Genomic DNA, 23,377 nt, shown 5'->3' on the forward strand with positions numbered 1-23,377 from the left:
TCCCAACACAAGGCAAAAACTGAAATTCGAAAAATTGAAGAAACCAAAATAAACACACAGCAGGCTAAATTTTAATTAAGCAATTAGGCACTCCCAGTGTCTTCGAATTTGCACGCCCACAAACACATTCCATTTCTTGACACGAGTCTTTTATCATTTTAATTTTTTCATTATTTTTTTTTTTTTTTTACAACATGTGAATCCGTATCCGCTATTTCACGAGTATGTTATGGGTAAACTTTCGATCAAATCTAACGTCTCAATATTTATAAGAGATTAAAATAGAATATTATAAAAAAAATTATAAAAAAAAAAAGTGAAAAATATATATTTCATCGATCTTCTCACATTTTCTATTTCTCTATCTATATTCCACTTTGATCCGTCATACATCTTATATATATCATTGTTTTTTGGAAAAATAATAATTATTATATACTTTAATTATATTTTATATTTTGTCATTTATTTTTCATTTTGTTAAATAATTACCTTAATTTTAATGTATAATTATTTATATTATACTGTAATTAGTTTTGTTGATATATTTTTTAAATTTACAAATAAATATTTGTACACTAGTTTTTTTAAATGAACCGATCCATATAAATATTATTAAAAATAAAATATACATGCACGTCAACAGAATATATATACACTTATTCATTAGCAAAAGATTAATCTTTCAATATAAAATATTATTTTTTATATTATCAACATAATTTTTTATATTTAAACATATAAATTAAATTTATACATTAAAAAAAAAAAAAACACACAAACACAAACAATTGAATCTTTCCTAAATTCAATCATGTCTAAGGTGTACATGACACAAAGCATAGTACCATCAAATTTATATATAATTTATTTATAAGAAAAAAAAATTTATAACTCAAAATTGGAGTACCATCAAATTTATATATTTCCTCTGTCCCAATACAATATTCTTATTTATCATTTTTGTTCGTCTCAAAACAATAGTCTCATTTCTATAAGTAATCATATCACTATAAAACTACCCTTACTTTTTCATTATTATTACACAATTGTCACTACTTTTTACACTAATACACTCATAAGGACAAAAAAGTCTTTTACTCGTACTTTTTACCCACTACCAATATAATATCAATATTCCTTAAATCTCGTGTCAAACACAACCCAAACTATAGTTTTGAGACAGAGGGAGTATAATTTATTCATAATAAAAAAAAAAAAAATATATCAAATCAAAATTTTAGTACTTATTAGGCAACAAATAATAATCAATTTCTATTACTTTTGCTACTACATTTTTATTATTTTTTTAACAACTTTTTTATACTATATACTCTATTTTTTATTTACTTTATTTTTATATTAAAATACTACTCCATTCGTCCCACATAATTTGTTTCTATTTTTTATTTTCGTTCGTCTCACTTTCATTTTATTTTTTGAAAATATAATTATACACTTTAATCTCATTTTAAATTTTAAATTTTAAATTCTATAATTTTTTTAATCTTAATTAAACTATTTAATTATATTAATTTTAATCTACAATTATTTTTACTATATATTTTTTAATTACTTACTAATTATACTTTACCTAAATTCCGATATCTTACAGTAACATGACCATATTTCATAAGAACGAGGGAGTATTATTTTTTAATTTTTTTGTCTCCCATGGGAACGAGGGAGTATTATTTTTTAATTTTGTTGTCTCCCATCAAAATGGGATAAAACATCACAAACCAATAGCTCTAAAATGTCTCGCTTTACAGCATCCAAATCAACTTCTATATTCTCGATCACTTCTTGAAATTTCTTTCAAACTCTCGTCTCGTCGTTGTCGTCGTGGTCGTCTTCTTCTACTTCTTCGCAACATGAGCAATAAAAAACCTTCTTCAAAAACCCCGCGATCAAAACCTTCCAACGATCGCGAAAACATCCCTCCGGCGCCAGAGCCAAACAATCCGTCCAACAATAAGAAGCAAATCTTGTCGCAGTCTCCGAAGGCGGCGCAAAACAAAACTGGCTATAAACGCTATGTATTCGGCGGCCACCTCGATGGCGGTCCAATGCATAGATCCAGTTTGGAATTCAGAAAGATTCCGTACGCTCGGCTCGGGGGTTTCAGATGCAATGCTTGTGATCGAACTTTCAGGTCGTGCCAAGATCTCTACAATCATCACTTCGTATATGGCGGCTGCTGGTAATCAGCCGCCGCCCGTAATGGCTGGGAATGAAATATTAATTGTCGCAACTTTCTTGCAAGATTGAAACGATTTGTTTGTTTCTTTCTTCCTTGATGTCGTCGTCTTTTTTTTTTTTTTTTTGTTTTCTTTAATTTCTTGTTTTTGTTTGGGGAAGACATTTCTTGTTCATAAGGAAGGTTATTCAATTTTTTTTTTTGAGTGCGATATGATACACTTAATTATGATGCAATTTAAAGAAAATTAACATGTTTTGGCTATGTTTGTTTGGAGATATTTTTGAAAACTTTTACTACTTCTATCCGGTTCTAAAGATCTTATTTACTTTTTGCGTATTGATCTTTGAATATTAATTATTATATCAAAACGTAATACAAATTAAAAAAAAATTGCAAAAATACTTTCATTAGTGTCTTATAATACTAATAGAAGGACATTTGTACAAAAACAATTATGCAAATATAAAGATATTTTTAATGTTAACTACAATGACGCAAAAGGTAAATATGACTCTTAGAGACGTACGAAGGGAGTATTATTCTTTTTTTTATTATGTTGAAAATATATACTCCGTCCGTTCCAAAAGATTTGTCTTGTTTTTCCATTTTCATCCGTCCCAAAACAATTGTCTTGTTTCCTTATTTAGTAGCCGTGATCTACACTTTATAACAAAATTATTCCTACTTTTACATACTACCCCTAATTATTACTCTAATATACTTTTTAAAATCCTTCAAAAAGCAAGGACATTTTAGTTATTTACATTCTACTTTATACCCACTTTCAATTCCGTGCCAACTCTCAATAAGACACTTCTTTTGGGATGGAGGGAGTATTAGATTGATTTTATTTTAATTTTTTTATATTATATTAAGAATTAATTTTGAATTTTAAATATTATATTCATACTTATTTATATCATCGCATCAAACAACTATTTTAATTTATACTTTAAAATTAAAATAAGATGTTGATTTACGTTTTTGTTTAAATAATATTTTGATATGGTATTTTAAAAAAAAATACTCCATCCGTCCACACACAAAGTAAACATTTAGTTTTAGCGCGGTGTTTAAAAAATAATAGTATTTTAATTATAATAGTGGGTAGTTAAAAGTAGTAAAAATGACATTTTTGCCCTTGCTTTTTGGCGTAAAAATAATGATGTGATGTAAAGTAAGGGTATTTGTAGAAAAAAATGAGGTATTTAATGAAATGTTTACTTTGTAATTGGACGTCCCAAAATAGAAATATGTAAACTTTCTAACTGGACGGAGAAAGTAGTATTTTTTCCAAATATATTATATTTATATTTATTTATATCATCGCATCGAACAATCATAATTTGGTATCAGTTGAAGTAAATGAACAACGATAACACACAAATATAATCTATCAACACATTAGAATAGTTTACAAACACCTGTAAAATATAAATTAACATTATATATTATAACTAGGGGTGGCAATTCGGATTGGTCCGATTTTTTTGTATCAGCCACGTCCGATCCGATTTTGAACCGTGCTACTGGGTCTGAAAAGCTAGGCCCGATCACAACCCGGTTTTTAATCGTATTGTGCGGGGTCGGCCTATTTTAATTTTTTTAAATTTCAACCCACAACTAAGTGTGAAAAAAAGATCACACTTTTACCGTCAAGTCTCAATTTTTGCTATTACTTTATTAATTAATATACGTTTAAATATATTAATTTTTAAATATTAATTTTACTAAATCGGACCAGGCCAGACACGAGCCAGTTCATTAGCGTATCAAACCTATTTTTGGAGGTCCAAACACGATCTTTTCGTTCGAAATCAAAATAAAATTTTTAGACCGTACCTATTTTTTAGGCCTGTAATTATAACAATTTTTGTAACACATTCTATGTTAATTCAAACCCTATATTGACAAACTATGTTTCATTTGCATGAGTAAAGCACTACTTGAATCATTCCCACCAAAAATCCAACTAAACAATTCGATTTTGCAATAACCACAATAAATATAATTTATTATAACCTTATATATTTTTATTAAAAACTTCTATACATATATATATACATAAAAATTTAAAATACGGGATAAGATCCTCAGCCTTAAATTACATGACTTTCCGCATTGGAGCCGATTAAGATTCTAAGTCGAGAAAACTAGGACACTCGATCAAGTACGCGAATGCAAACTACATCGAATTGGGGACAAACTCGGATCCTGCGGCTATTGTCTTACAAGATTAATCTTCGACATAAAACGCGGCACATTGACGACGAATTGTTGCAAGAAGCTGCTACAAGTCAAGAAAGCGATCAATGAAGAAACCAATCTAATATCTCGATCTCGATTTTGATCTTGATCTTGATCTTGGTCGTGGCAATCCTCGACTTTCTCTTCCTCAATCGTCTCGAGTGTAAGAGAAGCCCGCGACGAATTCGATGACGACGGCTTTCGAGGGATCAAAATTGGGGCAGGAGCTCTCTCTATGAAGCCATAAAAATTACACATTTTCTTGTTCTTGTACATATCACTAATCTATTTTTAGCTCTTGTTACATAAATTGGATTTTTTTCTTGCGAGTATCACAGGCTATTTATAGAAATGGTTGGGTGGGTGGGTGGTGGGTAGGAAAATATCTGTCGAAAATCTTATTAGTTTCCTGAAATTAAGGTAAAAAGTTGTGGACGGTGGAGAGAGGTGCCACGTGTCCTGATATGATATTTAGATTCCTACGACAGAGGGACAAAATAGGGGTTCTTGTTCTCGTTTTTTGCCCCTTTGTGTGACTAATTAATTTTGTCTAGAAGCTTCTGTTTGTGGACACGTGTACTGTTGCGGTAATACGAATTGGAATGGATGTTTTGAAAGTATCGATTATCTATTGGTTGGTGACCTAATAAATTATTATGGGAATTGATGAAACTTGATATGGTTTTCAATTGAGTATTGATTTAAATTAATGACTACTTTATTGATAGCAAATATTTTACTTCCTTCCTCCTCAAATTGTGTGTTTATTTTATCGGACATGAATTTAAAAAAAAAAAAGATAAAAATAAAAATTGTTACGTTTTTTTTTTTAGGTAAAGAAAAGGTAAAAAAAAAATAGTATTTTTTTTACTAAAAAATGAAATAAGAATAAATTTAAATGACAAAAAAAAATGAATAGATTTAAATAACAGAAAGTTAGTTATGTCATATGGTTTGAATACCGGGATAAAAAATAATAATATTTTTATATAAAAAATAAAATAAATAAAAAATTAAATAGATGTATTATAAAAATTTAATAAAAATAAATTACAAAATTAATTAATATTTGCTACTGTATAAATAATAGAATTGTTTATTATAAATAAATTTTACATAATATTAAATTAATATTGTTGTTTTGAATTCATTTACAAAATATATGTTGTATAAATTATTGTTATATATTATCAGTTGATATGTTTCATTTGAATTATATTAATATTTTATAACACGGGAACAACAATATATATATATGTCAAATAAGCACGTTGTTAGCGTGTATTTGTTTATGCACCAAAATTGCACCGTTCATATATATATATATGCATGCATTTTTAAAATAAGTTAAATTCAATATGGTAAATAATTGGAGGTCGCCTACTTTTGTCGTTTTGCAATAACAAATGGCACGTGCTCATCACATGCATGACTCGGTGACACATGTCAAGTTATGATGTTAAATGGTCAAAATAACAAATTTGGTTTCTTTAAGCTTCGGTCATGGTCTAGATTTTTTATTTTTTTTACATATCTAATTAAAAAAAAAAAAAAAAATCGTCTCAACTTAATTTATTATTTACTTTTTTTTAATATATTAAAAATAATATTATTTTACTACGAAATGTGATGAAGATGTTATTTTAAAAGATGATGTAAATTCTAATGAACTATGCTAATTATAGAAATAGTAGAAAATCTACTATTTTTTATACACTCCCTCCCGTCCCGGTGCAAGATTGTCGTTTACTTTTTGCACGTAAATTTTAAATATTAGTATTAGAATAGATTGTAGTGAAAAAGACAAAAATACCCCTATTAGTATTGTGTAATATAAAAGTAATGACATTTGTGTAATATAGTGTAAGTTAGAATGATATTTATTATATTAGGTAGGTAGTACAATTACTAAATTAGGAAATGGTAACCTTGTTTTGGGACAGACAAAAATAGAAAATGACAATATTTCAATTGGACGGAGAGAGTATATACTCTGTGGGGTTCTTGTGTGTTAATTGGAAGTCACAGTTACAATACATTATTGCGTTGTCGACAATCGAATTTGAATATATTATTGTTACAGAGACAATTAAAAAAGTCTTACGGCTTAAGGCTTGCCGAAGAAAATTGAGTATTTGAAATGTGAGGTTCAGATTTTTTAAAATAATCAATAAGGTATTTAGTTGTGTAGAAATCCAGTCTTTCACGATATAACCAAATATATTAATATTAGATTTCATTTCATACGTGACATAGTTGCTAAAAGGCTTTATAAAACTTGAAAAAAAAAAAAAAAATTCTTCTCAATTCAATTCGGATGATATGGATATTAAGTCATTACCTATTTCGAAATTTGAGTCTCTGTTTAAGTATCTTGAATTTTGATACTTTTGATTAGTTCGTCATATATTTTTAAATTTTTTTTTATTCTTTGCATTTACTTACTAGTGTGGTTGAGTGTAGATGTGACTATGATGTTCGTTGTGTCTGTCCGCATGAATCTCGACCAAAAAGGTGGATAAATATTGAGTTTTGGCTCAACATCCGCCTTTATCTATCCAACCCGGTTTGAACCCAACCCATCTAGGTGACCGGTTTCTCCTCCTAGTCAAATCTCATCCGTCGGTTTTAGGGCAAATATCATAGCCGTCGATCTTGATATATATAATGTTGCCCTTCACCCTATCTTAGGTAAGTCGGTGTTGTGTGTTTCTTTCTCTCATAACAAAATTTTCCCCACCACTCGTGATATTTTTCTCCTTCAGTCGTTGTGTGCTCGACATTAAGATTTTTCGGCCGATTTAGCGTAGAATCGATGGGCGAGTCTTCAGTGTGCCTTGGGAAGTATTTGGTGAGGTTTTCTATAGTTTGATTCTCCCTAAATCGAACTGGTTCTAGTGTTGGTATTTTCAATTTGGATTGTAGATTAGGTCATCGGTGGGTGTCTGTGGGCCGTCAAATGTCGTGTTATTGTTTTCGAGTTACTCTTCGTCTGTAGAAGTATATATATTTTTGAATAATTGGAATCACAATAAGCATGTGTTCGTTAGTTCTTGTTTACGATTTTGCATTTTGTTTCAAATTCTAATAAAAATGCATATTTTAGTTATATGCTTGGTTTTTCGATTTCGATCCTTTAAAATCTTACAATATCGTTATTAAATATTAATATAAATACATTATATATATTGTATTATAAATTTTTTTATTTCAATTAAAAATATTATTTTTATTCTATTATAACAAAAATAGTTATATATTAATACTAAAATATTATTAACTTTTACATATATTAAAAATATATAATTACATATACAATTAATTTATACATAAATTATAAAAGATAAAAATATCAAAATCATCTTCCATATTTCTAGTGGTCAATAATGTTCTATTATCTTAATCCAAAGACCAAAGTTTTTTGTTTTGCATTATGTCGACACACCCATATTTACATATTAGCACATAATGTACACCGGTTTTGCACATTAATCCTACGATGTCAGCACGTTCAATTGTAAGGACACATATAGTTGCATATAGCATATTATGTATAAGTAATTAGCAGCCTTTTTTTTTCATAATGTTAGCACAGAAATAGACACGAGTATACTTTAAAATTAAGAGCAAAAAACGGTGAGAAAGAATAAGCAATAAAACATAGCCGGGCGATGTGAGGGCGAATTCGTAATCCGACGCCTCCAGATCTTGTCCGCCACATATGCACTTGAAAAATAACAATAGTAGATTTCCACGTCATTAAAAAAATAAAATAAACGGCAAAAGTAAATATTATATAATTAATATAAATAAATTTATTTAAAATAAATAAAAATAGAAAATTATAAACACATTCATTATTAAGAAATTTTAAAATATTTAATATGAGAAAAAAAAAAAAGTAGTTGAGCTTGATATACAAATAGATCCTAGGTGTGTTTGTCTGTGTGTGCTTGGAATTTTGGATTCTATGAAGAGTAAAAATTTGAAGTTCAATAATGGTTTGATGTAATATAAATAGACGTTGATTTGATATTTTTAATATAAAATATATTTTAATTATAATAAAAAATAATAATTGTTTGATTTGATATTTTTGAAAGAAAAAAAAATTGATTAATAAAATTTTTGTGACGGATTTTGATTAATGATATAATAACAAACAGAAACGTAAAGAAGACACGGATTTACGTGGTTTACCAACAACGTGTTAGCTACGTCCACGGGTAGAAACGGAGAACAGATTTATTCACGGCTGCAATGTTACGTATTACAGATTTGATATCTCTAAGTCTATTAATGAATCAGGCCGACTCAACTCGTGAAAACTCAGCGAAGTGACAAACTAAATTCAAACTATGTAAAAGTATATCGTTAAAATATTTTTGGTAAAATCCACAGAAAAACACACCCTATTGTCACACTTAACATCATCCAAATCAATCTCTATTCTCCATCATTTCTTGATAATTCATACAAACTCTCGTCCGTCGAAGTTGCCGTCTTCTTCCCAAAATGCCCAATCAAGAACCTTCTAATTCCGAATCCAATCCATCAAATCCGCCGTTTGAAACTAATTACGGCGTCGAAGAAACTTCCGGCAATCCTCAAAACATCCCTCCGCCGCCGAAGTTTAACAATCCATCCAACAATCAGAAGCAAATCTCGCAGCGTCGAACGAAGCCAGACTGCGCATTTTCGAGTCGGCGGCCACTACGACAGCCCATTTGCACTACCCAGCCGGGGATTCAAGAAGATAGTACACGGTCGGCCCAGGTTGTTCAAATGCAATGCTTGTGATCGATTGGGCCTTTACAATCATCACTTTGTAGATGGCGGTTGCTGGTAATGCGCCGCCACCGGACGGCCGCCGGAAGTGCCCGCCGGTTGCCGGAATAAAAATGCAAATTGGTGTAACTCTCTCTTAAATGATTGAAATAGTAATGCATATGTATTCCTTGATTTCTTGTTTTTAACTTGTTTGTTGACGATTAAAAAACAAAAAAAAACAGTTATTTCGAAATTCAAATTTGTTTGATGCCCATTCGTCTCAAGTCAATATATCAATTTTTTATTAGTGAGTGAAAGTATGCGAGATAATATTTATAATTTTGTTTTTAAAAGTATAAAAAAAAAATGATTTTTATTTTAAAAAAATAAAATTAAGTGTTTGTTCACATTGTATTTCAACCAACACAATTATTTATAAATATTATAAAAAAAAAAATTATACACATATATATGAATAAAATATAGGAGTATATAATATATATACATTTTATCTGCTCAAAAAAATCAATAATTTAATAAAAATATATTTTTTATATTACCAATACAATTCTTTTTATTTTAACTTGAAAAACAAATTCATCCAAATATATTATGCAAACAAACACATAATTACTTCTATTATAATTGAAAATATATATATTTTTTCTATCCTTTAACAATTTATTTATTTTTTCATTTTAGTATGTTTCGTAACAAAGTATTTATTTCTCTTTTTAAGTAATTGTATTGTATATCTAGCATTACAAATATCCTTACAATTTACAATATATTACACAAATGTCATTATCTTTATATCATCCAATACTAATAAAGTTAATTTAATCTTTTTACTTTTATTTCTACTATATCTCATATAATACTAATATGTCTAAAATTTTGTGCAAAAAACAAATAAATAAATAAATATGGAACGAAGAGAATATTTTTTAGTAACATAGACGAAAATAATAAAAATATAAAAACGATAAATAAACTAACATTCATATAAAATAAAATAAATATTATACGAATATTGTATTAATTTAAATTATATAGTAATATTCTATATTTCATGTGCTAATTAGAATTAATCTTTTTCACCCTTACCGAAATTTTTATTAATTTTTTTTATTTATTTTAAAGGTGCATTTCTTTAACTAAAATTCTTTAAATTTTAATATTTAAATTATATATTTCGTGAATATATATATTATAAAATATTTTATTAAATATTATCTTAATATTAAACTTCAACTAAATTTTTTTGTCAAGCCAAAAAAACACAAAAGTTTTAAATTATTTGCGAGGTTGGCCCACAGGGCTTCCTTATTTATACACTTAATTAATTAATTAATTATTTTAAAAAAAATGAGCATTAATTTAAAAATTTATTTAAAATATGATATCAAAGATTATTTTAATTTAAATTTTTAATTATTTTTAAAATATTAAATTTAAATCAAAATTTAAAAGGAACACAGTTTTTTATTTGAGAGTTTTGAGTAATTAATTCTTATTCTTCTCTATTTTATATAACTAAGGGAATACTCGTGCTACGCACGGTAAAATCAACGAAAAAAATTATAATAATATTTTTTTGTTTAATAATAATTTCTTTATATATTATATATATTTATAATCAATATAAAAAAATAAAATAATATCAATGAATTATATAAATATATATTTTGTATGATTATTACTAAATTTTAGAAAGAAACACTAATTAATTAAAAAATATATTAGTAAAACTAATTATTTTACAATACAAATAATTATTGATTAAAATTAATATAATCAATTATAAATTATAAATTAAAATATAATTAAAGTGAATAATTATTTTTTAAAAAATAAAATAATAAAATATGTTGGACAAACTGAAATAATATTAAAAAATAAAATTAGACAAATGATACAAGGTGGATAGACTATTATTTATTGTATATATTTTCAAAATACATTTTGTTTTAAAAAAAGAAGAACAATAAAGTATGTGATTGATTAGCATTTATTTATTTTGTCCACTAAAGAGAAACCACACCAATAAAGTAAAACAAGATTATATATATATATATATATAAATATATTCATGTAAGGGATGACCAGGTTGATTAATTTGTCTCTATTTTCTATTTTCGTCCGTCCCATATAACTTGTCCTTTTTATTTTTGGAAATATAATTATGCACGTTAATCGCATTTTAAATTTTAAATTTTATAATTTTCTTAATTTTAATTAAACTATTTACTTATCTTAATCTTAATCTATAATTATTTTTACTAATACACTTTTTAATTACTTACTAATTATATTTTATATAAATTTCCGTGTCTACAGTAATACACTCATATTACATGGGAGAGAGGAAGTATATATATTTATTTAAGGGATGACCGGGTAATGTAGAGGTTGGACATGTGACCGTTAGGTTATGGGTTTAAACCTCCGATGCCTCAAATTCGGCCGGGAATTTACCCAGTGCTTTATTCATAATTACAACGTATGTTGTATGAGTATGTTTTGTGCTAAAATAAATTTTTACATATGTTGTGTCGATATCATATAATGTTAATTAATGTGTTATATTTGTATTATATTTGTAAAAATGATGTGTTGTCAATAGTCATATTGTGTATTGTTTGTTAGCACCTCGAATATTGTTCGACACAGTGTTGAATTATAAATGCAGAGAATTTCCAATAGCTACTTTTTTAGTTTACATTATTACATAAAATTCTTAATCGTTCAAGTAATATTAAAGTTGTTCGATTCTACGTAAATATTATTTTAAAAAGAATATAATCCGCATACATATTAAAATAATATAATATATATATTTATTTACTTTGTTAGAGTGGAGAAAGAAAATACTATTCTTTTTTTTCATATAATTTGTTCATATTTTTTATTTTCATCTGTTTTACATAATTTGGTTTTTTTTTAAATATAATTATACATTGTAATCATATTTTTAAAATTTTTTAATTTTAATTAAATTATTTAATTATTTTAAACTTAATCTATAATTATTTTTACTATACAATAATGATTTTTAATAATATAATTTTTAATTATTTACTAATAATATTTTACCTAAATTCTAATATTTACAGTAATACATCCAAATTACATGGATGAGACGGAGGGAATACATCCTTGCTTTGTTTACTTTTGATGTGGCTTTTTAGTGGATATAATTTTTTTACCTTCTTACCCTTCCTTTTTATATAAAATAGTTTTTAAATTTGTATTTAAAAAAAATATATAAATAGATAATAAAATATTATAAGAATTTTTAAATATCCTAAATTAAATATTATTACAAAAATTTTGAGATGGAAATAGTATTTTGCTGTAAATTGGATTTGTTCTTCCAACTATTTTTTTTTTATACGACTCTTAATATATACTTCATCCGTCTTATATCTATATATTCATTTACTTTTTGCACGGAGTTTTAGAAATATTAGTATTATATTAGTATAAAGTAGAAATAAAGATAAAAAGACTAAATTAACCCTATTAGTATTGTATGATATAAAGGCAATGACTTTGTGTAATATATTGTAAATTGGAATGGTATTTATAATGTTAGGTAGATAGTACAATTGCTAAAAAGTGAAATAGATACTTTGTTATGAGACGGACCAAAATGAAAAAATAAATAGATTAGTAAGAGACGGATGAAGTATAATATATTATATTTTATCATTTCAAAAAAATATTATTCAATATAAAAATATATTTTTTTATACTATTTATATAATTTTTTATACTTCAAATATAAAAAATATATAATTCAAACCAAAACGCTAAACAGACAAATTCATAATTTTAATTTGGAAATACAAACAAACAGAAACTAGTCATTGTCCTCACATTAATTATTTAATTTATCAAAGAATAAGAAAAATAATAAATTATCAAAGGAATAAGATGCAATTACTCAAGTTGATAAACTTATTATTGTTTTTGTTAATTGGTTGCATAAGATAATTTAAAGTATTTTATATTAACTTAAATAATAACTAGAGGTGGATTTCGGGCCGAACCGGTTTTTTTTGTGACGGGTTGGCATGGTCCGGTTTTAAATTGGATCCGGAAGCTTAGGTCCGAGCATGATCCAATTTAAATCGTGACGGCCTGTCTGATTGAATTTAAATTTTTTTTTTTTTTTATGACAATTCAAAAATATATATATATATAAATTTGAATGATATATACAAGAACCTATATTGAGTGTGTTCAATTAATGTTTTAAACATATAATACTATAATTTTTTAAAATACCATTAAAAAAATATACTACTTTCGTCCGATTACAAAGTAAACATTTAGTTTTGGCACAAAATTTAAGAAATAATCGTATTTTAATTGCAGTGAGTTGTTAAAAGTAATGTAATAATATTTTTGCCATTATTTTTTAATATAAAAGTAATAATGTGATGTAAAATATAAATATTTGTGAAAAAAATTCAGTATTTAATAAAATAATTACTTTTTAATTAGACGTTCCAAAATATAGATACGTATATTTTTTAACTAGACGAACGGAGTAATATATATAATATATACACATGATAATAAGAAGAAAAAATATATATATATTCATTTTTTATAATTTTTTTATAATTTCTCATACTTCGGTTGAAAAACAACTAGAACGATACTCCCTCCGTCCCCAACACCCTGCAATATTTTCTTTTTTTATGTTTCAAACACTCTGCAACATTTTCAAAATAGGAAATAATTAATTATATTTAATCTCTACCCCATATTTTATCACTTCATATCATCCAAATAAAAAAATAAAATATACATTTAACTCTCCATCACATCACCTAATTTCTAAATTATCATACTTAATATTACCCACCTAAAAAACCGTACAAAAAACAAATGTTGCACCTTATCTGAGACAGAGAGAGTACTTTTTTCGTTCTAAAATATTACATAGAGTTGTTAGGTGCGTAAAATAAAAAATAATTATATTATAAATAAGAAACATAATACTCCCTCCGTCCCATAACAAAGTATCCATTTTTCCATTTTAGTCCGTCCCATAACAAAGTATTCATTTCCTTTTTTTTAGTAACTGTACTATATACCTAACATTATAAATACCCTTACAACTTACAATATATTACTCAAATGTCATTACCTTTATATCACACATACTAATAAGGTTATTTTGGTCATTTCTACTTTATTCCTATTATATCCCAATATAATATTAATATTTCTAAAACTACGTACCAAAAATAAATGAATATTTATTTTTTGGGACGGAAAGAGTAATAATCATGAACATTTTTAATGGATATATATAAATAGTTGTTCTATCTTTAAATTAACTTTTATTAGTTTATAGGGATTTATTAAGTTGAATATATAAACTTTAAAAAAAGTGTAATCATCTTCAATTTAATTAATTATGAACTGAAATGAAAATATCTACATATCAAAATAAATAAATAAAAAGTTCACATTAATAATAATGAAGTATATTTAGCAAGTTGAGCAGCTGGTAACATTAATCATAAAAATTTAATTTTGGTACAAAGTAGTGATTAAAATAAATAAAAGGCTATATAGTGGAATAATCAATCATCCAATTCCAATCTTGCCTGCATTTAATATTTTAATTACATATATTCTGTATTTTTTTTGTTACAACTTCATTTGCCAAATTTTTTAATAATAATAATGCCAACTGGTAATTTGTAATAATACCATACCCTACTGGCTATTTATTTAGTATTCATTCGTAGTTCAAATATATACTCATTTTTTTTTTGGATTGTCATTCAAAAAATATTTTTGTTTCTTTTTTAATTAAAAAATTATTACATTTTTGTACTTTTTTTACTATAAAAGGAAAAATTAACAATTATTACTCAATTTTATTAAAACTCATGTCCGATTAAATGAGCACATATTTGCATGACGGAGGAATATTAAGGTACTTCACAAATAAAAGTATCAACAAAGTACGGTGATTATTAAATAGAATTCTCTATTATTAATTATTATTTTACTTTTTAAATGAATTGTACAAAAATATCACATCAAAATATTAATATTTAAACAAAAATATAATAAATATTTTATTTTAAATTAAATTTAAATTACAATAAAACAAACAAAGAGTGTTTTTGTTTGGTATTTTGATTTAATTTTTTTTTATGTAAAATAGAATTGTGTAGGTAATATAAAAATAATGAAAATATATAATATATTAATTTTTAGGAGAAAAAATGTGTTGGGTAATATACATGATTCTTCATAAATATTACTGAAAAAATACAATATCAAATATATTAACACAATATATATATATATATATATATATTATATCCACTCATGAAAAAACACCAATTCATACAAAATATTCTCTCTGTCTCATATAATATGGATGTATTCCTGTAAATGCGGGAATTTAGATAAAATATAATTAATGGATGTGTTCGTTTGATGGATTTTTCTTTCCAAAAATATCAAATCAAATATTTATTTTTTATTTTTTATATTATACTAAAAATTAATTTTACATTCAAAATATCACATCAATTCTTATTTATATCACATCATATAATTATTCAAATTCAAAATTTTTACTATTCAAATCTCAATCCAAAATCCAATCCCTCGAACAAACACACCTAATAAGTATTTAACAAGTGTATTACTATAAATAATTATTGTACAGTAAAAATAATTATAAATTAAGATTAAGATAACTAAATAATTTAATTAAAATTAAAAAATTTAAAATGTAAAATATAATTAAAGTGTATAATTATATTTGTAAAAAAAAAGAAAAAAAAATATGCAGAACAAATGAAAATAAAAAAATAGAGACAAATTATATTGAATAAAAAAAATTATTTTTTATATTATCAACACAATTTCTCATGTGTAACCGGTTAACCTAGAAAACACATTCATCACAAAGTATAAAAGTAAATAAACTCTCTATTTTTATAACAAAACTGCATATATTGTGCACTTAAATGGCACTTGAAATAAAATGATTCTCATAGTCTTATTACAATTTATTTTTTGTAAATAGTTCACAAGTATGCTCATAAAAATTGTTTTGTTTTCTATAAAATGTAAAAATATTGACCCGATTCTTTATATTTTATATAAAAAAAAATATAAATTAAAACAAAGCAATTAACAAAAATCCTATTTATATTTTTCAATAAAACTAATGAAGTAGCAATTGCAAACAAAAATAATTTTGTGTAGACTTTAATATTATAATAATTTTTTAATATTTATGTCCAACCAAAATTACATAACTTTTCCGAACGGAAAGTATATGTTTTTGTTTAAAACTATAAAAATTGATTAAAAACAAAAAAACAAAAAAACTCAAATGTATTTATCTTTTTCATAAAATAATGGATGCTTTTATTATTATTATTATTATTATTATTATTATTATTATTATTATTATTATTATTATTATTATTATTATATCATATGTCTAAGGTTTTTATTTTTTATATTTTTTTTTATGAAAAAATACGTTAGTAATATAAAATAATAAGGGGTGTCAAAATTAAACTCAATTCGAAAAATCGAACTTGTTCAATTCAAAATTTTTCAAGTTCAAATTTGAGTGTTTCGGATTTGCAAAATCTCGAACTCTTTCCGTTTGAAAGAGTTATGTAATTTTGCTACTTCAGCTAGTCTTATTGAAAAATATAAATTGGGTTTTATATCTTATCACATACAAAAGAAAACAAACTATCTAACTCACTAAGAAAAGAAAAACACAAGGGTTTGTCTATATAGTTAAATTGTTTGAAATTTTTTTTTTTTTTTTTACGTGAAATATAAATAATATAAAAATAATGAATGATTATTATGTTAATCTTTTTAAAAAATGTATTCTGAGGAATTGTAATTTTCACTAGGCTAAAGTGCACAAAACTCATGTGTGCACAAAACTCATGTGTAATTTTATGAAATTGCACAAAAATTTTTTATACTTTAATTTTGTTTTATTTGCATGCACTCAAAATGTAAATAATTTTTAAAATTTTCATTTATAAACCTTTTAACTTACAAATATATACTCATTATTTTGATTATTTAACTTAAAAAATAGTAAATAAAAATAGTTGTTTTTTTCTAGTTTTTTTTTTTTAAATATTAATGTTTTTTAGCTTGAATATAAAAGAATATATTTATAATTTTAGGAGTTTAGAAATTAGTATTATGAAATTCATTCGTAATTTGAGAACGTGTAAATCAAGGATGGTCGAGGGGATTAGACACAAAACTTATAAAATCATAAGAGAGTTTGTCACAGTTTTAAAAATATGAGAGTTTCGTGCAATTTTGTAAAATTACATGTAAATTTTATGCAATTTAGCATTTTTCACTAAAAGAACACGCACAAGTAAATAACAAACACAACTTTAGTAATTGAAATAAATAATTTTTCCTTTTCAATTGAAAATAAGCTTTTATTATTTTTGTTTATTTTACTCAATTTTTAACTTTTTATACCAATACCAAAATACCTATTAATTTTTATATAAATTACAAATATATAACTCTCTCCGTCTCATATCTATGTATCTATTTATTTTTTGCACGGAGTTTTAGAAATATTAGTATTATACTAAAATATAGTAAGAATAAAGTAGACATGACTAAAATAACCTTATCAGTACTGTGTGATATAAAAGGTAGTGACATTTACGTAAGATATTGTACGTTCAAAGGGTATTTGTAATGCTACATATATATAGTAAAATTACTAAAAATAAAAATAATACTTTGTTATGAAACGGATCAAAATAATAATAAAAAAAATTTATCAAGGGACAAATGAAGTATTATATATACAAAAGATATGACAAAAATGATAAAATTATCTATATACTTTAATCAATAAATAAATTATTATAATTTTTAATCTATTATATAAATGCAAAAATATACTCCATCCGTCCAATTACAAAGTATAAAGTAATTATTTTATTAAATATCCTATTTTTTCTACAAAGACCCCTACTTTACATCACATAATTACTTTTATACCAAAAAAGTAAGGGCAAAAATATTATTTTACTATTTTTACCTACCCACTATAATTAAAATACTATTATTTCTTAATTTCTGCGCTACTTTTAGCTTGGAGGGAGGGAGTATTCGTTTGGAAAGGACTGAATATTAAATTATAAAAATAAAAAAATTGTGTACAATGATTGACGTTTTCATATGTGTTACAAGCACAACCAAACACGACTTTCGTGTTTACTTGGTAAACGAAAAGCGTGATTGTCTTCCCAATCTTCACTCACACCAATCACCCAATTACATTTATTCCCATTTTCATACTATTTATTTAATCATTTATTATTGTTATTTTCAGGAAAACGACAAAGTAAGGAAACAAACAATAAATACGATCGATAGATATCTGACCGTTGGATCAGCAGTGACGCCAGCTGGCAGAGATCCGTTCCGCCACCACCCTAGGCGGGGCCACTTCACGTGCTACCATGCTCCCATCCAGGTGGCATCTCCTGATTAGCTATCCGCCACGCGTCGCCTTTCCTTGGGTGGCGCAACTGTGGACCTGTACAGGTGAATTGCATCCCACACCAAAATTTTTAATGCCTCTGGTAAAGAGACAAGCTGTGAATTTACGTAATTACCCCTCCGAGGTCTCTCGCTTGTCGCTAGTCAGTCACTCTTCCTCGTGATATTACGCTCACCACTCGTCCGACACGTGTCGTGACATGATTGGCGGGTCCATTGATCTCGAAGTTTGTGGTTACAGTTACTTTATTGAGATCATTACTGAAATACACGGGGTTGTGTTTGTGTGGGATTAAGGATTCGGACTTTGAATTTAAATAATAAAAATTTTAAATTAGAATAATAATATGATATGATATAAATAAATATTGATATAATATTTTGAATATAAAATTAATTTTTAATATTTTTTTCATCTCACTTAATTTGTTCATTACTTTTATTTTCATGGACTCACAAAATTTGTTATTTTATTTTTAAAAAATATAATTATATACTTTAATCATATTTTATAATTTATAATTTTTTTATTTAAATCATATTATTTATTTATCTTAATTTTAATTTATAATAATTATATTATTAAATTTTAATTATTTTCATTAATATATTTTTTAATTACTTATTAATTTCACGGTACCTAAAATTTTGACACAGAGAGAGTATTATTTTCTACATTCGCGGATCACATTTACATTTTGAGTTGTTATAATTAGCATAAAAAATATTATTATATTTGTATAATTTTTTTTGTATGAATGTTCTTGTATTAGTATTATAAAATATTAATTAAAGTATTTTTTTAATTTTTTTATAATTTATATTTATATTTATATTTTGATATAATAATTAATATTTAAAAATTAATTCAGAGACATTTAAAATCGAATAAAAATAATATTAAAAATAAATTTTTTATTTGATATTTTTAAAATAAAAAATTTGATAAATAATAAAATTTTGGAAGATTCTCTCGAACAAACGCACCCAGAAACGAAATTGGAGTTTTGGGATTTCTTTTGGGATTTCCCGGAAGGGTAAAATGGTAATTTCACAAAGTAAATAAGAGGGGCGGATTACAGCAATACAGCTAACGTTTATGGTGACTCTCGAGGGGTTTTCTTGGATCTTTACGCGTGATAGATCTGTGCCGTTGTAAGAGTGGGGACTGGAAATATGGACGGTTCAGATTGATGTGGAGTTTGAGGTCCTGGGAGCTGTGGAATTCGAAAGAGCCAGACCTTATCCATTGCCTGCAAGTGACTTTATAAAAAGCAGATCCAAAAACCTCTTTATAAGAACAAAAATAAACCAACAAATTCTTCAGCTTTCGCTCATAACTTCTTCGTTTCCCAACAAACCGACAAATAAATTCGCGCAGGAGAACGGCGATCCAGCGGAGCATCTGAGTAGAAATCGCTGCAACGATCGTGGTTATGGCGGCGTCGAAGAGCTACTACGCTCGAACGAGCAACAGATTCCTTCCGACGGAGCAGTCCTTGCTAAACGAGTCGATGATCTTCGAGCTCGACGAATCGGAGGTTTGGAACTCCACCGCCGTCGCGCAGTCGCCGGAAGTGCGCAAATCGAGCTCCAGAGTCTCCAGGAAGGCGTCGGCGAGAGGAGTACGCGCCGCTCCTTCTTCGCTACCGGTGAACGTACCTGACTGGTCGAAAATACTGAAGAACGAGTACCGAGAGAATCGCCACGGCGGTTGGTACGAGGAGGAGGAGGAGGAGGAGGAGGAGGATTTGGCGGTGGTTGGGAATCGGATTCCGCCGCACGAGTTCCTGGCGAGGCAGATGGCGGCGACGCGGATCGCGTCGGCGTCGGTGCACGAAGGAATCGGTAGGACTCTGAAAGGTAGGGATCTGAGTAGAGTTAGAAACGCGATTTGGCAGAAAACTGGATTTGAGGATTGATTGATTGATTGATTTTGGTGAATCGATTTGAGTTTCTCCTTCGGCTTCAGGTTGTGATTTCGAATTTCTGCTGTTTTGACCTAATTAAGCATCTTTTTGGTTATGAATATGAATGGTATGGTGATAATTTGGGGGTACTGTAGTTTAATTAATTAGTGTAGTGCAGGAAGAACAAAAGCCTCAGTTTTTTGAATTTTGTGTGTAGTGTTGTGATCGATCGAATTGGAGCAATAATGAAGAAATCATTTCATGAGATTGGATTGAATTTTTGCAGATGATGTGGAATTTTCTTGACATTTCTGTTGCTACTACTTGAAAATTCTATTGAGTTATATTGATTTTTATATATATATATATATATTTTGTAAGAATAAAGAATGTATTTTTATTTGACAATGGCAATGGTTTTGTGGATTTAGTGTTGTTTTTTTTGGTATTGGTTTCTATGGTAATTAAAGTCTACTTCTATTTTGTTTCCTAATTTTCTTTTTGTCGGCATTTTTAATACTACCTCCGTTGGCATTATTATTTTTAATATTAAAAATATTTTTATATTTGTATAATTTTTTTTACAAATATTATTACAATAATATTATAAGTCATCAATAAAAGTATTTTTAATTTTTTTTTTCTTAATTTGTACTACGATGCTAAAATGGTAAATGGATAGATTGACTATTGACGAAGATAGCAATTTAATTTTGATAGTTTTTTTCTATTTTATCTTTTTTCTTTAAAAAAAGAAAATTTTATAAATTAAATTTGAAACAATAATTAAAAATATAAAATAGAATTAAAATATGTAATTTTTAAAAAAATAGTCTGTCCCACGTCAAATATTCCTTTTTTATTTAAAAAAATAATTATACACAAGTAAAAAAATATATTTAATTTTTATTTAAATTATAAATATATTATTAAACATACAATTATTTTGTACGAAAAAAATATTAAAAACTTTTATATAGTTTCACTAAGTAATAAAAATATTATTTCATTCGTCCCATATCTATATATTTATTTGTTTTTTTCACAAAATTTTAAAAAATATTAGTATTATATTGGGATAATATAAAAATAAAGGTAAAAAATAAATTAATCCTATTAGTATTGTATGATACAAAGGTAATTATATTTGTATAATATATTGTAAATTTGAAGGATATTTATAATGTTAAGTAAATATCACAATTACTAAAAAAAAAAAAAAGTTAATATTTTGTTATGAAATAGACCAAAATAGAAAAAGAAATAGATTGTCAAGAGACGAAAAAAATATTATTTTTTAATCTACTAAAAAAATCAATTTAAATTAATTATTAGTATAAAAATTTTAGAAGTGTCAGTTGCCTAAAACTTAAGTGACACGTTTACTTTAGATTAAGGAGAAATTAATTGGAACCATTCATTTCATTCAACTCACATAAATTTAAATTATCATGTGGTCCCTACACTTGACCTAAATCAAATTTCTATTGATTGATTAACAATATAATTATAATTGGAAAAATGGCCACCACCCGAAAATATGTTTCGGACATTAAAAAAAATAAATAAATAAAAAATTGTTTAATTGTGATTTGAATTTTAAATTATTACTTCTTCCGTCCAGAAATAAGTATCTAATTACTTTTTGTAGGTAGTTTTAGAAATATTAATATTATATTGGGATATAGTAAGAATAAAGTAGAAATTACTAAAATAACCTTATTAGTATGTGTGATATAAAGGTAATGATATTTGTGTAATATATTGTAAGTTGTAAGGATATTTGTAATGTTAGGTAGATAGTACAGTTACAAAAAGAGAAAATGAATACTTTGTTACGAGACAGACTAAAATGGAAAAATAGATACTTTGTTATGGGACGGAGAAAGTATTATTATTTATTTTGTACAATTTTTAGTGTATGTTTCTTTTGATAGGTTTGCAAAAAAAAAAAAAAAAGTTTGAATTTGATATTAAAATAATATATGATGAAATATTTTGTAAGATGAAAAATTGTAATTTTTTTTTTTAAAAATACATAATTCAAATAGTAAAAATCTGCGATTTTGATGCCAAAAAAACATATCCTTAATAAAATATATACTCCATTTTTTTAATAAAATATTACATTAATTTATTATTTAGATAAAAACTCAAATAACACATTGTATATCCTCTATTGTAATTTTTAAAATAAGAAATAGTCATTTTGATGTGCTTTTTTACTCGAAGCAAATCAACACATCTTGCACGTATTTATTATTTTTATATTACTTACATAATTTTTTATATTTTATATAATTTTCTTTTCAAATCAAAACGCAAACAAACATACAAAATATTTTTATATTTATATCAATTTCGGACAAAAAAAAGTATTTTTATACATATTTTATTTTATACAACATGAATAAAATACGAAATATTTTGTATATATATATTAAAGTATAGGAGTTATTATGCAATTTATCATAAAAAAAATTATTTTATTTTTTAAAATAAAAAATACTACTAGTATATTTTTATATATTTAATATAAAATATTATAGAAATATTTAAAAATTAGAAAATTACCAAAGCTCCAATGGATCGGACGCAGATAGGCTGATTGATCCAGGCCTGGGCCTGTCCGGCCCACTAGCCGGCCAGAAAGTGCGTTTACCTTTAATACCAAAAT

The 23,377-nt window shown here is 25.7% G+C and overlaps 1 protein-coding gene across 1 annotated transcript; it reads left to right on the forward strand.

Moving 5' to 3' along the window:
• The first annotated feature begins 20,073 nt into the window (after positions 1-20,073).
• Positions 20,074-20,965, forward strand: LOC127253906 (uncharacterized). The gene has a single exon (XM_051278711.1). It carries the CDS (start codon positions 20,227-20,229, stop codon positions 20,710-20,712), a length of 486 nt encoding a protein of 161 aa, XP_051134668.1. The 5' UTR covers positions 20,074-20,226; the 3' UTR covers positions 20,713-20,965.
• The last annotated feature ends 2,412 nt before the right edge of the window (positions 20,966-23,377 follow it).

Source organism: Andrographis paniculata, unplaced genomic scaffold (assembly GCF_009805555.1).
Source record: "Andrographis paniculata isolate CXL003 unplaced genomic scaffold, ASM980555v1 Contig51END, whole genome shotgun sequence".
NCBI classification, from domain to species: domain Eukaryota; kingdom Viridiplantae; phylum Streptophyta; class Magnoliopsida; order Lamiales; family Acanthaceae; genus Andrographis; species Andrographis paniculata.

Coding starts and splice junctions, on each gene's coding strand:
- LOC127253906 (XM_051278711.1), top strand. CDS start 20,227: ATGGCGGCGTCGAAGAGCTACTACGCTCGAACGAGCAACAGATTCCTT.